This window comes from Microtus oregoni, unplaced genomic scaffold (genome assembly GCF_018167655.1).
Source record: "Microtus oregoni isolate MIOR12 unplaced genomic scaffold, Mior012 000035F_ref0000213, whole genome shotgun sequence".
NCBI classification, from domain to species: Eukaryota; Metazoa; Chordata; class Mammalia; order Rodentia; family Cricetidae; genus Microtus; species Microtus oregoni.
In genome coordinates, this window is record NW_024543094.1 from 27,098,992 (window position 1) to 27,111,904 (window position 12,913).

At 39.7% G+C, this 12,913-nt stretch overlaps 1 protein-coding gene across 10 annotated transcripts in view; it reads left to right on the forward strand.

Annotated features, from left to right (window-relative positions):
- Mllt10 (MLLT10 histone lysine methyltransferase DOT1L cofactor) overlaps window positions 1-12,913 on the forward strand; it is a 154,827-nt gene that overhangs the window by 2,389 nt on the left and 139,525 nt on the right. For 6 of the 10 annotated variants that reach the window (XM_041630615.1, XM_041630614.1, XM_041630613.1 and 3 more), the window contains exon 3: window positions 3,248-3,327. In XM_041630615.1, the coding sequence (XP_041486549.1) occupies window positions 3,248-3,327 (80 nt within the window). Of the gene's footprint in view, window positions 1-3,247; window positions 3,328-12,100; window positions 12,247-12,913 lie in introns of those variants that run through there. The other 4 variants (XM_041630623.1, XM_041630620.1, XM_041630619.1 and 1 more) reach the window with 4 other exon arrangements.

Sequence of the window (12,913 nt, forward strand, 5' to 3'; positions counted from 1 at the left end):
TTGCCCTTGATATCTAATTCTCAGTATTTGGCAAAGATAAGTGCAAAAAGGAATGAAAATTTATGTCAAACTTATATAATTTTTCTTCATTGGCATTTGTGTGTCTGTGTTAAGATCTTTAGTTGGGATTAAAAAATAATGGTTGTTAAGGCATCCTCATACATACATATATATATGTATGTATGTATCTTTTACTTTGCTCAAATATATTTTCCCAATACCTTTTCCCGTCTGCTTTTTTGTCTGGGGGCAGGGCATATCTCATGAATTGGATGACAAATTACTTTTGTTATGTAATCTTTGCTTGTCAATACAGAAAATGTACATCTTAATCTCTTCCCTGCTAGGGTGCTTCAAATAAATATGTTTGTACTCTGTGCTGTTTCTTTTTTCTTTTTTGATACAGGGTCTTTCATAGCTCAGGCTAGCCTCAAAGCTGGTATGCTGACGAGGCTTCTACCTTCCAAGTGCTGGAATTACAGATGCGTGCTCTCACCACCCAGCCACTGATGGTGTTGTTTCTTTACTTAGACATCTTTACACAGGTTAAGAAGAGCTTAACTGAGGCATGGTGATTGATGTCTGTGCTCAGCTCTTGCAGGGTCAGGCAGGAGGATCCTTCTGAATTTAAGGACAGCCTAGACTATTCAATTATGCTTGTGAAGCATATAGTTCAGTTGAAGTAAGTAGGTATCATACACAAGGCCCTGGGTGTCAACTCTAGTGTGGAATAAGTTTGGCATGATGGTACATGCCAGTAATCCCGGTTCTTGGTAGAGTCAGAATCGCAAGTCCAACCTAGGGATTGCATAGCAAGTTTGAGGCCAACCTGTGCTGTTTGGCACTCTTGTCTCAAAAATAAAAAGTTTAGCTTTTGGTATCTAAAAAGTTGCTGTTGGTTTTATTTTATTGTTTCCCAATATTTTAAGACATTTTCTGCTGTGTTAAATGGGAGATGAATGTATTTATAAATTCTCAGAAAAATTTAAAATCTTAACGAATTAAAAATGAACATTAAACTGGGTGGTGATGGTGGTGCCCGACTTTAATCCCAGCACTTGTGTGGTGGAGGCAGGAGGGTCTCTGAGTTCAAGGCCAACCTGGCCTATGGGGTGAGTTCTAGGACAGGCTCCAAAGCTACAGAGAAACCCTGTCTCGAAAAACAAAACAAAACAAACAAAAAAAAAAAAGGAAGAAGAAGATTAAAGATTAAAACCTAAAACCAACTTTTCAGCTAGTGAATTGGCACCTGTCACCAAACCTGACCAGTGTGATCCCCACTACTCATGGTGGAAGGAGAGATCCAACTGCTGAAAGTTGTCCTTTGACCTCTACTACTTACCGGCACACTGTCTTTCCCCACAGCATAAATAATAAATTTTAGAAACATTTTTTTTTAATTGCTAAACAAAACAAATCAAACATTTTCTTTTCCTCTTGTGTTTTCATGCTGAGGGTCAGACCCAGGACTTTGTTCATGCTAGAGAAGTTTTTTTTTTTTTTTTTAAAAAAACTTCCAGCTGCTCTAGTAGCCCCATTCCTTGGATTTTATAGATAGAATCTCACTATGTAACCAGTTTGGCTGAATTTGAGGTCCTTGTGTTTCACTTTCCTGACTGCTGGGATTACAATTGTGTGCTACCATGCCCAGTTTGAAACAACTCCTCCCTCTTTATAACACAAGGAGGCTGGGCCAGTGTGTGGTGTAAGGCACTTGTTGCCAAGCCTTGAAATCAATTGTTGGACTCATAGTGGAAGGTTCCTGGAAGTTGACATACACATTGTATATGTGAAGTTCACATACGCAATAAATGTAATATAGAAATATTTTTTAAAAATGAGGCTATGAATTAGGTATGTGAAACCGAGAATACTTGGGATGCAAATTTTACAAAGTTTCTCTCTTTTTTTTTTTTTTAATAACGATTGTATTGAGGTAGTTAACATCCTGTGCTGTTCACCTGTTTGGAGTATGGAGCGGTTTTTGGTATATTTGTAGAATTGTGCAGACACTACCACAGTTTAAGATCCTTTTAATCGCCCTAATGAAAATCTTGGACCCATTAGAAGTCACTTCCCCTTTATATCTGATTCTCATATACCTAGGTAACCACAACTTTTGTTTATTAATTTGCCTTTTTTGGATATTTCACATAATTTTTTGGGGGGGGGTGTTTGAGACAGGATTTCTCTGGGTAACAGCCCTAGCTGTCCTGGAACTAGCTCTTGTAGACCAGGCTTGCGCCAAACTTGCAGAGATCCTCCTGCCTCTGTCTCCTGAGTGCTGGGATTAAAGGTGTGCACCACCACCGTCCAGCTCACATAATTTATAAGTGCTGAGGATTAGACCCAGGTCCTTGAACATGCTGTGCAAAGTGCTCTATCACAAACTGTCACTTTAGTATCGAATAACCTGGCTGGCTTTGAATTTGCTGTGTGGTTGAGGTTGCCTTCCGTTGTTTTCTGAGTGCTGCCTTACAGGCTTACTCCACTAAGCATGGCTTTCCATGGTGCAGAGATGAAGCCAGGACTTCATGCATGCTGTGTGTGCTATACTCTGTTCTCTAAGCTATAGCCCTAGCAACCCACAAAGTATTCCACTTCAGCATATTTTGTTTTGTAGCTGTTGTTCGTCTTGGTCTTATTTTTTGTTCTTAATCTCTATTGTTGTTGTTTATTTGTATGCTTATAGCCTCAGCACTTTAAGAGGCTGAGGCCGGATATAGTCAGTGAAATCCTCTCACAGCAACAGAAACACCTGGTACTTAAACTGTAGGGTAAGGAATGATCAGTGAGTTTCTGATGTATTTTGTACATCACCTACAAGAGAAAAGCCCAACGTTTATAGCATTTTGACTTAATTTGAAATAGTTTCTATCTAGTTCAGATTGACTTGACACTTAACAGTCCTTGGTTTAGCCTCTAGAGTTGTGTGATTACACTTGTGCACGGTCACACTAAACACTTTAGACTTTAGTGGAAATAACACAGATTGTTAAATTTTAAAATTTTATGTTAAGCTAGGTGGTGGTGATGCATGCCTTTATCCCATACTAGGGAGGCATAGGCAGGCAGATCTCTGAGTTAGAGGCTAGTCTGGTTTACAAGAAATAGTTCCAGGACAGCTTCAAAAACTATAGAGAAACCTTGTCTCGAAAAACAAAAACAAAACAAAAACCCCCAAAAAACAACAACAAAAAAATTGTTATAATTAGTTTTCAAATGTAAATATTTTGTTTTCCCACAGCTTGCTATGGCATTGTTCAAGTACCTACTGGACCATGGTTTTGCAGGAAATGTGAATCTCAGGAGAGAGCAGCCAGAGTGGTAAGGACTGTTTATCAAAAAAATTTACAAAAAACCTTAAGTTTAGGATGCCAAATATTAAATATTGACTTTGAAATTTTAAACGGATTTTTGTAAAATCTGAAAAGGTGTGTGTGTGAGAGAGAGAGAGAGAGAGAGAGAGAGAGAGCGCGAGAGCGAGAGAGAGGGGGGTACTTTGAAAACCAGAGATAAGATGTTCTATTCAGGAGCTGAGAACTATGCACCTCCGAGCTGTGTCTTCAGCACTCTACCCAGAGTCTCTTTGCTAGTGCTGACTTGTGGTGTTTCTGCTTGGTTTACTAACTGTGTGGGGGAACGTAGGTCTTTAGTTACTGTCATTTTACTATATTTGTGGTATGAAGCTTATTTTTCAGTACTTTTTGTTTTCAAATTGTAACAACTTTGACAAAGCAGTAGAGTTTTTGTTTGTTTTGTTTTTGTTTTTAACATAATTGCTCACTTTCTTTGTGAGCACTTTTGTGACTTTGGGAAATGAGGGAGATTTGGCCCGAAGTTAGAAAATAGGCATTTTAACTTATTGTCATAAGCATATAACAAAAGTAGAAGTTTTACTTTTGCCTTGGGTAGTAAACCTCAACTGATAGTGAGAATGCATTATAGCTAATTATTGTAGTGTTAAATAAATAAATAAAATAGCGGGATTGCAGGATGAAATCAGTCATGCAAATTTCAAGACTTAGAGAATGTAGGTCAGTTGGCCGATGTTTGCTTCGTGTGCATGAGAGCCCTTGGCTCCACACCAGCACTGCATGGGAGTGGGTGTGGTATAGTATACACCTGTCATCCCAGTGCTCAAGAAGTAGAGGAAGGAAGGAGATCAGAAGTTAATAGTCTTCCTTGGCTACATAGTGAGTTCTAGTTTGAGACTAATCTGGGTTTCATAAAACCCTGTCTCAAAAAAAGATGTGCATGTTTAAGACTTGAAATGGAAAGTTGGACTGGAGAGATGGCTCAGTGGTTAAGAGCATTGCCTATTCTTCCAAAGGTCCTGAGTTCAATTCCCAGCAACCACATGGTAGCTCACAAACATCTGTAATGAGGTCTGGTGCCCTCTTCAGGCATGCACGCAGACAGAATATTGTATGCATAATAAATAAATAAATAAAAAAAAGAAATATGGAAAGTCTACTACTTGTTGACTTTTTCCATGTGTAGGGTGTTAGCTTGAATTACCAGAATTATCAGTAAACACTAACAGCAGAGTGAAGAGGACAAGATAGGAGTATTAAATACAGTAAAGACAAAAAGTACTGGTTGGGGTGTGGTGGAATGCCTCAAATACCAGTTTGTTTTTATACCTTTATTTTATGTGAGTGGCCAAAATGCCAAGGGAAATATGGTAGCTATATTAAGAAGTGAAAAAAGCAGATCATTTTTTATTTAAGGATACAGGTACCAAGAGCATTAATATGAACGGTAACTTGAACTAGTCCTGTTACCTGTTCTGTAGTATCTTCTTCTTTATCTTTGTGAAAATTGTCTCTACTACTTAGTAGTCCGAGTGTTTATGCACTAGATACTGTACTAAATGTTTTACACCAGTTACTTCGTTTATTTGTCAAATTCCTGAAGTAGTTCTCATTTTATGGATTAGAAAGATGTAGTTTTAAGGGAAATATACATATCAAGAATTGCAATCTAGGTAGCCATTAAGCTGTACCTTTTTATATTGACTTCTGTGGTGAGAGATGACTGTTTCCCAGCTCCTCTTTCACCTTTCCCTTCCCCCCCAGTCTCTTTTTGAGACAGGTCTTTTTTTTTTTTTAAATATTTATTTTATTTATTTATTATATATACAATATTCTGTCTGTGTGTATGCCTGCAGGCCAGAAGAGGGCACCAGACCTCATTACAGATGGTTGTGAGCCACCATGTGGTTGCCGGGAATTGAACTCAGGACCTTTGGAAGAGCAGGCAGTGTTCTTAACTACTGAGCCATCTCTCTCCAGCCCCCGAGACAGGTCTTAACATAATGTGGAGTCCAGGCTGGCTTGCCTCTTGAGTACTGAGATTGGTGAGGGCTGCATTACCTAGGCAGCTTACAGCTTAAAAAAATTGTTTGACTTAAAAAAAAAGTGTGTATGTGTGTATGAGAGAGGTTTTGTATATGCGTGTATGTGAATCTGTGCAACAGAGTGTGGACTAGAGGACAGCCATTGGATATCAGTTCCTACCCTCTCGACTTCTTTAAGATGATCTTGTGGAGCTTGGTGGCCATGACTTTAATCCCAACATTCAGGAGGCAGAGGCAGGTGGATGGATCTCTGTGTAGGTTCAGCCTGGTCAATACAGCAAATTCCAGGATAGTCAGGACTATGTAAATCTTGTTTCAAAAATGTCAAAATAAAAGAGAGGGAGAGACAGTCTCTTTCAATCCTCATAAGCAAGCTAGCTGGCCTGTGAGCTGTACCTCTTATCTTGGTAGAGGCTTGCTGGGCTTATAGGTCATTGCACTACTGAGTCTGCCTTTTTCATGGGTTCTGGGCATCTGAACTCAGGTGATCAGGGCTGGTGTGTGGTGCTGGTGGCTTTTATACACTGAGTTGTCTCTCCAGCCTGTACCTTCTGTACTAAGAGCCTAAATTCTCAATCTGAATCTAATATTCTTTTGCCTAAAATTGCCCTGGACTGGTTTGACTTGGATATGGTGCCTCTAGACCTCTTTAAGATCAAATTGCTCAGATGCACTTGGGGAATTCTGGATCAGAGACAGCTCATTTGCTAGAAGAGGAAGAGTTTGGAGCTGACTGTGAGTACTTTGACAGATAGGAATAATAATGATCCAGAAAGATAAAGCAACATTTTGAGAAAACTGTTTTTGTTTGTTAGTATGTAGTATTTACAAGGTGAAATTTGAAGTGAAAAGGTACAGAGGATGCTATCATAAAGATGTAGGACCTTAAAGGGAGGACATAGGAATCCACTGGGAGCGTCTTAAGAACAATAGGTGGCTCAGTGATAGCATGATCATTTACTCTTTACTATTAGGCATGGTGTATGCTTAGTGGGTAGAATGTGTGCTTCCAAGCTCAAGCTCAAGGCCTTACTTTTAATGCCTACAAGGAAACACAATTTTCAGAGTAATAGTAACAGAAGAAGAGGAGGAAACAGAAAAGAAGAGAACAAATGAAAAACAGGACTAGTGATATGGCTCAGTGGATAAGGGAACTTGACACCAAGATAGACAACCTAAATTTTGTTCCTGGGAACATACATGTGGGTAGGACAGAACTAATGCTGCAAATTGTTGGCTGACCTCCACGCACACTCCAAGTCATACCCTCCAAACAAAACAACAAAAACCAAAACCAAATAAATGTAAATAAATAAAAAGACCTGGAGTTTTTATCATGGTGAAACATGCCTGTAATCTCAGCATTCTAGAAGTAGGGAGAAGGTTTTGAGTTGGAGCGTAGCTTGGGCTGCTGTCTAAAAAACCAAACCAAATCAAAACAAAAAATCAAATATGGTGACTTATGCCAGCACTTGGGAGGCTGAGGAAGGAGGATTGCCTTGAGTTCGAGGCCAGCCTGGGTTGCATAGTGGTTTCTAGGCCAGACTGGTCTCTGTAGAGTAAGACCCTGATTCAAAACAACAACAATAAAGCCTCCCCCCACAAAAAACATAAGACCCCAATCAGGCAATAACAAATAACCAAAACATAAAAACAAAACTCTCTCATTGAGAACTGAACATGAGGGTCCCATGCAGCTCAAACACCTAATCTCCAGCCACAGGGCCATTGCAGTTTTGTTTCCATTGATGACTAAGCCATCTCTCTAGCTTCCTAAGGTAAAAATAATTTCTGTTATTGGAACAAGGTCTCACGTAGCACAGGCTGACTGAAAACTCATTGTATAACTGAGGATGACCTTGAACTTCTAAATTGTTCTTAAGTGCTGGGATTACAGGCCTGCACCTATGCCAGTTTTACAATTTAATTTTTATTTTCTTTTATATATGTGTTTGTGGCCTCTGTGGATTTGAACATTGGATCTCCTGGAGCTAAAAGTTATAGCTCATGAACCTGTATTGTGGATGCTGAGAACCAGACTCTGGTACATCACTAAGCCATTTCTCTAGCCCCTAATAGATTATTAATAGACAAGTTTATTTTCTGCACTCAGTTGTTGAGTCGCTGTTTCAAGCATTCTCCCAAAAGAAAAACAAATTAAAAGATTAAGTTTGTTTTTATTTTCTTCTCCACTGTCTCAATTAATTTTTACTAACTTACTCTCTTTTAGGCCATCCATGTTTCAGTGGTTACATTATCTAATGTGCTCCTCTTATGAGTATGTATAATTTGTATTGTTTTACAGGAGTAGTAGCTATGTGTAAGATTAAAAGATGATGGTGATTAAACCTAAGGCCTTGGACATACCAAGCAAACCCTTAACCAGTGAGCCAAAGCTGCAGCCCTGTGCATTCTGGACTTGAACTTTGGGCCCTTGATCCTCCTAAGTAGCTGTGACTATAGTCATAGTGATGCTGTACTTTGTTCTTTCTTCTTCTCTTGTTCTGGGATTGAACCCAGGTCCTAGCTATTTTACCCTTAAACTAAACTACATTCCCAGCCTGTTTGCCTTTACTTTGAAGTTATTTGGTGTCCATGTGTTTAGGGTTATTGTAATAAAGCTCTGCTAGTGTTTTTATAGTTAAGCATTTTGTGATTTTTGCTTTTGTGTGTTGTTTTGAATTCTGGGATAATAGCTATTTAGCTGGAAGTAAGATTTCATCCTAGTCTGCCTTCTGGGGTGTTTGAATAGACAGTTAAGAGCCTGTAGCCTGTAGCCTGTAGCCTGTAGCCTGTCGCCTGTCCTCTTCAGGCTTGGCTGCCTTTTTTTAATCCAAGGAGGAACATTCATTTACTTCAGAATATGCTTTTGTTTGTTCTAGTTTTGTGTGTGTGCTTCTATTATGGGAACTTGCTGTCTACATATTTATTTTTATGAGTTAAAAATTTTCAGTTCACCTTTAATCCCAGCACTCAGGAGGCAGAGGCAGGTAGATCTCTGAGTTCAAGGCCAGCCTGGACTACAGAGTGAGTCCAACCAGGATTGTTACACAGAGAAACTCTTGTCTTGAGAAAAAACCCAAAAAACAAAAGTTTTAGCCTCAACCATCAGTAGATCATTACCTTTTTCATTCATGCTTTTGAGAATATGGGTTCATTTTTAGTTTTTTACTTTGTTTTGTGGTATCTGTCCCCGCCGCCCCCCCTTTTCGAGACATGGTTTCTCTTTGTAAGTGCCCTGGGTTTCCTGGGACTTGCTTTGTAGACCAAGCTGGCCTGGAATTCACAAAGAACCCCCAGCTTTTCAAGTGCTGAGATTAAAGGTGTGCTCCACCCCACCTGACTTACTATTTTTATTGTTTGTGTGTGAAAGTTCTGGATTTTCATGTATGTCTGTGCACCAAGTATATGCAGTACCCACAGAGGCTAGAAGATGGCATTGTATCCTATGGGACTGGATACAACTCAGAGTGTTGTGAGCTGGCACGTGGGTGCTGGGAATTGTACCTGGGTCCTTGTAGCGCGCCCCCTGCCCCCAATAGGGATTCTCTGTGTAGCTCTGGTTGTCCTGGAACTTGCTTTGTAGACCAGCCTAGCCTTGAATTCAGAGATCTGCCTGCCTCTGCCTCCTGAGTGCTGGGATTAAAGGTGTGCACTACTAGTGCCAGGCAGATTAACTTTTCTTTTTATCATCTTTTTCATTTTTCTCTCCTTTCCATTGCTTTGGTCTTCTCTTTGAATATGTGTGAGTTGCTAGAGAGTGAACCTAGGACCTCATACATTGCAGGGAGCCAGACAGGATCGCCATTACAAGACGGCACCAACATCCTGTCTTGTAGGAAATAAACAACTCCATATTTGGCTTTGCCTTTGGGAGCTACAGTGTCCCCGCTTCCCGCATGCAGTCCTTGGGCCTATCCTGACGCAGTCTAGTGTCAGCTGATGGTGGCAGCCAATCACAGGGTGACCCATGTGCCTACTCCCTATATAAGCAGCTGCTTTAGTGCTCTCGCCCCCCTCGCTTTCTGCTCTCCCTCAACCAAGGGCACTCCATTAAAGCGTGATCTGAGAAGAATCCTTGTGTGGTGGTTGTTCTTTCTCGCTGGTCAAGAAGTTCGCCGCAATACATATTCAGCCTATGCTGCCTTTCTTGTCTCATTCTGTAGCCATATTCATGTGGAGCTCACTGTATGACCTAGACTGGCCTTGAATTTGGAGGCCATCTTCTTGCTTCTGTCTCCCAGATACTGAGATTATAGCCATGCACCATGGTTTCTAATTTGAATATTCTTTCAGGATTTAGTACCCCCTTCCCCAAATGCTAGAGATTAAATTCAGGGTCTCTCCCATGTAAGGCATGCTCTCTATCACTGAACTACATCTCCAGACAGGGTTTCTCTGTGTTAACGCTGGCTGTCCTGAAACTCACTGTAGATCAGGCTGACCTTGAACTCACAGAGCTCTTCCTCCTGGTGTCTCTCATCAAGGGTGTACGCACCAAGACTGACTAAAATTTTCTTCTTAGAGGCAGGCAGATTCCTATGAGTTCGAGGCCAGTCTGGTCTACAAGAGCTAGTTTCAGGACAGGCTTGATAGCTACAGTGAAAACCTGTCTTGAAAAACAAACAACAACAACAACAAAAAAATCTTTCCTACCTTCTGATACTTTAATACTGGTTTACTTGATTATTCTGGGCACACATCTTTTTTCCTTGTTTTTTCAAGACAGGATTTCTTTGTGTAGCCCTGACTGTCCAGGAACTTATTCTGTATACCAGGCTGGTCTCCGTCCACCTGCCTCAGTCTCCCAAGTACTGGGATTAGAGCTGTGTACCATTATGCCTGCTGGCACCTTCTCTTCAGTTGCTAAGTCATGTGAGGAAAAATGAGTTGAGGTCAGAGAAATGTTTTTGGATTACTTCTTTGATAATTTCCTCAATTTTTTTGTTTTGTTTTTCGATACAGGGTTTCTCTGTAGCTTTCGAGCCTGTCCTGGAACTAGTTTTTCTAGACCAGGCTGGCTTCAAACTCAGAGCTATCTGCTTGCCTCTGCCTCCCGAGTGCTGCGATTAACCATTTGATTTGATCTTTTTGTTTGTGTGTGTGCACGCTTTTGAGTTTGGACCTTAGATCCTCGGTATTAATTAATCCTAATTTTTGTTTAAAAATTTGTTTAACTTTTTTTTCTTTTGTTATTCTCAAAATTTCAAATGTTTATATTTTCATAAACATTTGAAATTCTGTTGAGGTTTGCTTTGTTTTAATTTTCTGAAATACTGTTTTGTTCTTAGACTTTTATCTAGGCTTTCATTTTTAACATGATCTCACTGTCCCACCTCAGCTGTCCTGTCTCGTGTTCTAGGTTTTCTTGCCGCCTCCAAGTCGTTACATAGATGAGGCTGGTCTTGAACTGCGTGTGTCACCAGCACTGCTGTTGCAGGTGTGTGCCACTTCAGAAAATTCATCATTGCAGTTTCTCAGGACAGGAGAAAGATAGTTACTGGTAGTGTGTAGTGGAGAGATGAAACTGATTTGATTGCTTTTCTGGTTATATCTAGCTCTTCCTGATTTCCCCCTTACTAGAGAACACTTGTCATATATTAATGACCCATCACTCTGTACACATGAATTCCCCTATCCTACATTGGCTAGGATCTAAAGTTTCTCCTGTTTTCTAAACTATGTAACACATGATGAATTAATTTTGGAATTGTCTTATTTATGGTTTGTGCAGTATCTGAGTTTTCTTGTTTCGGTGCTGGTTGAGCCCAGTGCCTGCTGCATGGTAAGCATATACTGTACTACAAAACCACACCTTACTCTCCTTTGAAGATCATCACTTCTTGTCTGTCTAGAATTTTAGGGCTAGTTTTCTCTCTTGTATTTGTGGCTTCATGCCTTTTTATCTCACTATAGTTATTTAATAGATACTTGAGGGAGAGAGAAGGTAGCTTTCAAGTGAAATGAATAACTACCTACACTACTTTTCCAGTTGTTTTCCAACTTGAAGTCCTTCTGTCTCAGCCTTCTGAGTGCTGGTACTACAAGCATATGTTTCCATGTCAGGCTTATTTTGAGGTCTTCCTTTAGAAGTTAGTAGCTGATGGCTTCTCTCTTCAATTTGTCCCTTTCTGCTTGATTTTTCCTACTCAGCTAAGACTGATCTTTAGTTCTCATTGCCTTTTACATATTTACCATTGATTTTTTTTTCCCTCCATTGATAAACTTTGTAGAAGAATAAACAGTAGTTGATGTATCTGCTTTGTCAACTGTCTGCCATGTTCTCTTAGTTTAATGATTGAGAAATAACTACTTGTCATTATAAATGATAACATTTGAAATCTGCTTTTGCTGTCCACACTTTCATCATGGGCACTGTCCACATTATCCCTGTTTCCTTTTGGTGACCATTAAATTAAGTTCCCTGCCTAAGAAGTTCTTTGATCTTAGCATGGGAAATTTCTTTCTTTTTGTTAGATATGTGAAATGCTTTCTGCTTTTCTTTTGTCCTCGATACTAGACAACTTAGAATCAAATCTGGTCTTTAGTCACATTTGTTACTTTACTCTTATTATTAGTGTATTTGTTTTCTCTTCCTCTTTCCATTGGGGTTAGGACTTCACTTCTTATCTCTGCTTCTCTGCATGTTGATTTCATTCTCTTATACTACAGACTCTCTACTACATGAGGCTGGAACCATGACTGCTGGCAGCTCTTGACTTTCATCTTCCCAGCCCCTTCTACCAGGAAAAAGGGGCTCTTTTGAAGAATCTTGAGAAGGACTCTGACCTGTCTTGGATCATGTACCCACCATCCTTCTGGCTGGATTGGGGAGGGTTCTATGAATTACAACCCTCACTAGAGCTACATAGTTGGAGTCAGGGGTAAGAGCAGTTCCCTGATTCTGGTGGGTGGGTGCTGTTTGAAGAAAGTGAATATTATGAACAGATGAATACTATTTGTCTATAATTCTGACACTATTATTATTATTATAATATGGGTCCTTTGCTGAAAATTTTAAGCCTAAGTATATGGAATATTATAAATACGTTCACTTACCCTTCAAACTATTATGTTTGGCTTTTAATTCTTCCACAAGTAATTTTGCTATTATAATAACCAAATCTAAACTTTTTTTTTTCTAATTTGATTCTGTTTGGTCTATTTTTGACATTTAAACCATTGTACCAAAGTTAGGTGTGGTGATGTACATTAATAATCCTAGATGTGGGAGGTAGAACATGAAGATCAGAATTTTAAGCCCAGCCTCTGTGCTACATGTGAAACCTGGTCAAGAACTGCAAATAATTATAGTTCCAGAGATCATTGAAATTTTTTCATGACTTTCTAAAAGCTGCTAGTTTTTTTTTTTTTTTAAATTTTGGGGGACAGGGTTTTTCTTTGTAACAGCCCTGGCTGTCCTAGAGCTTGCTTTGTAGACCAGGCTGGCCTCAAACCTCATGTTCTCAGCATAGCACTCTTATGTGACAGACACTAGGTGCTTAATATAGGAGAGTGCATTGTTTCAGCCCCCCCTTTTTTTTGTAAATT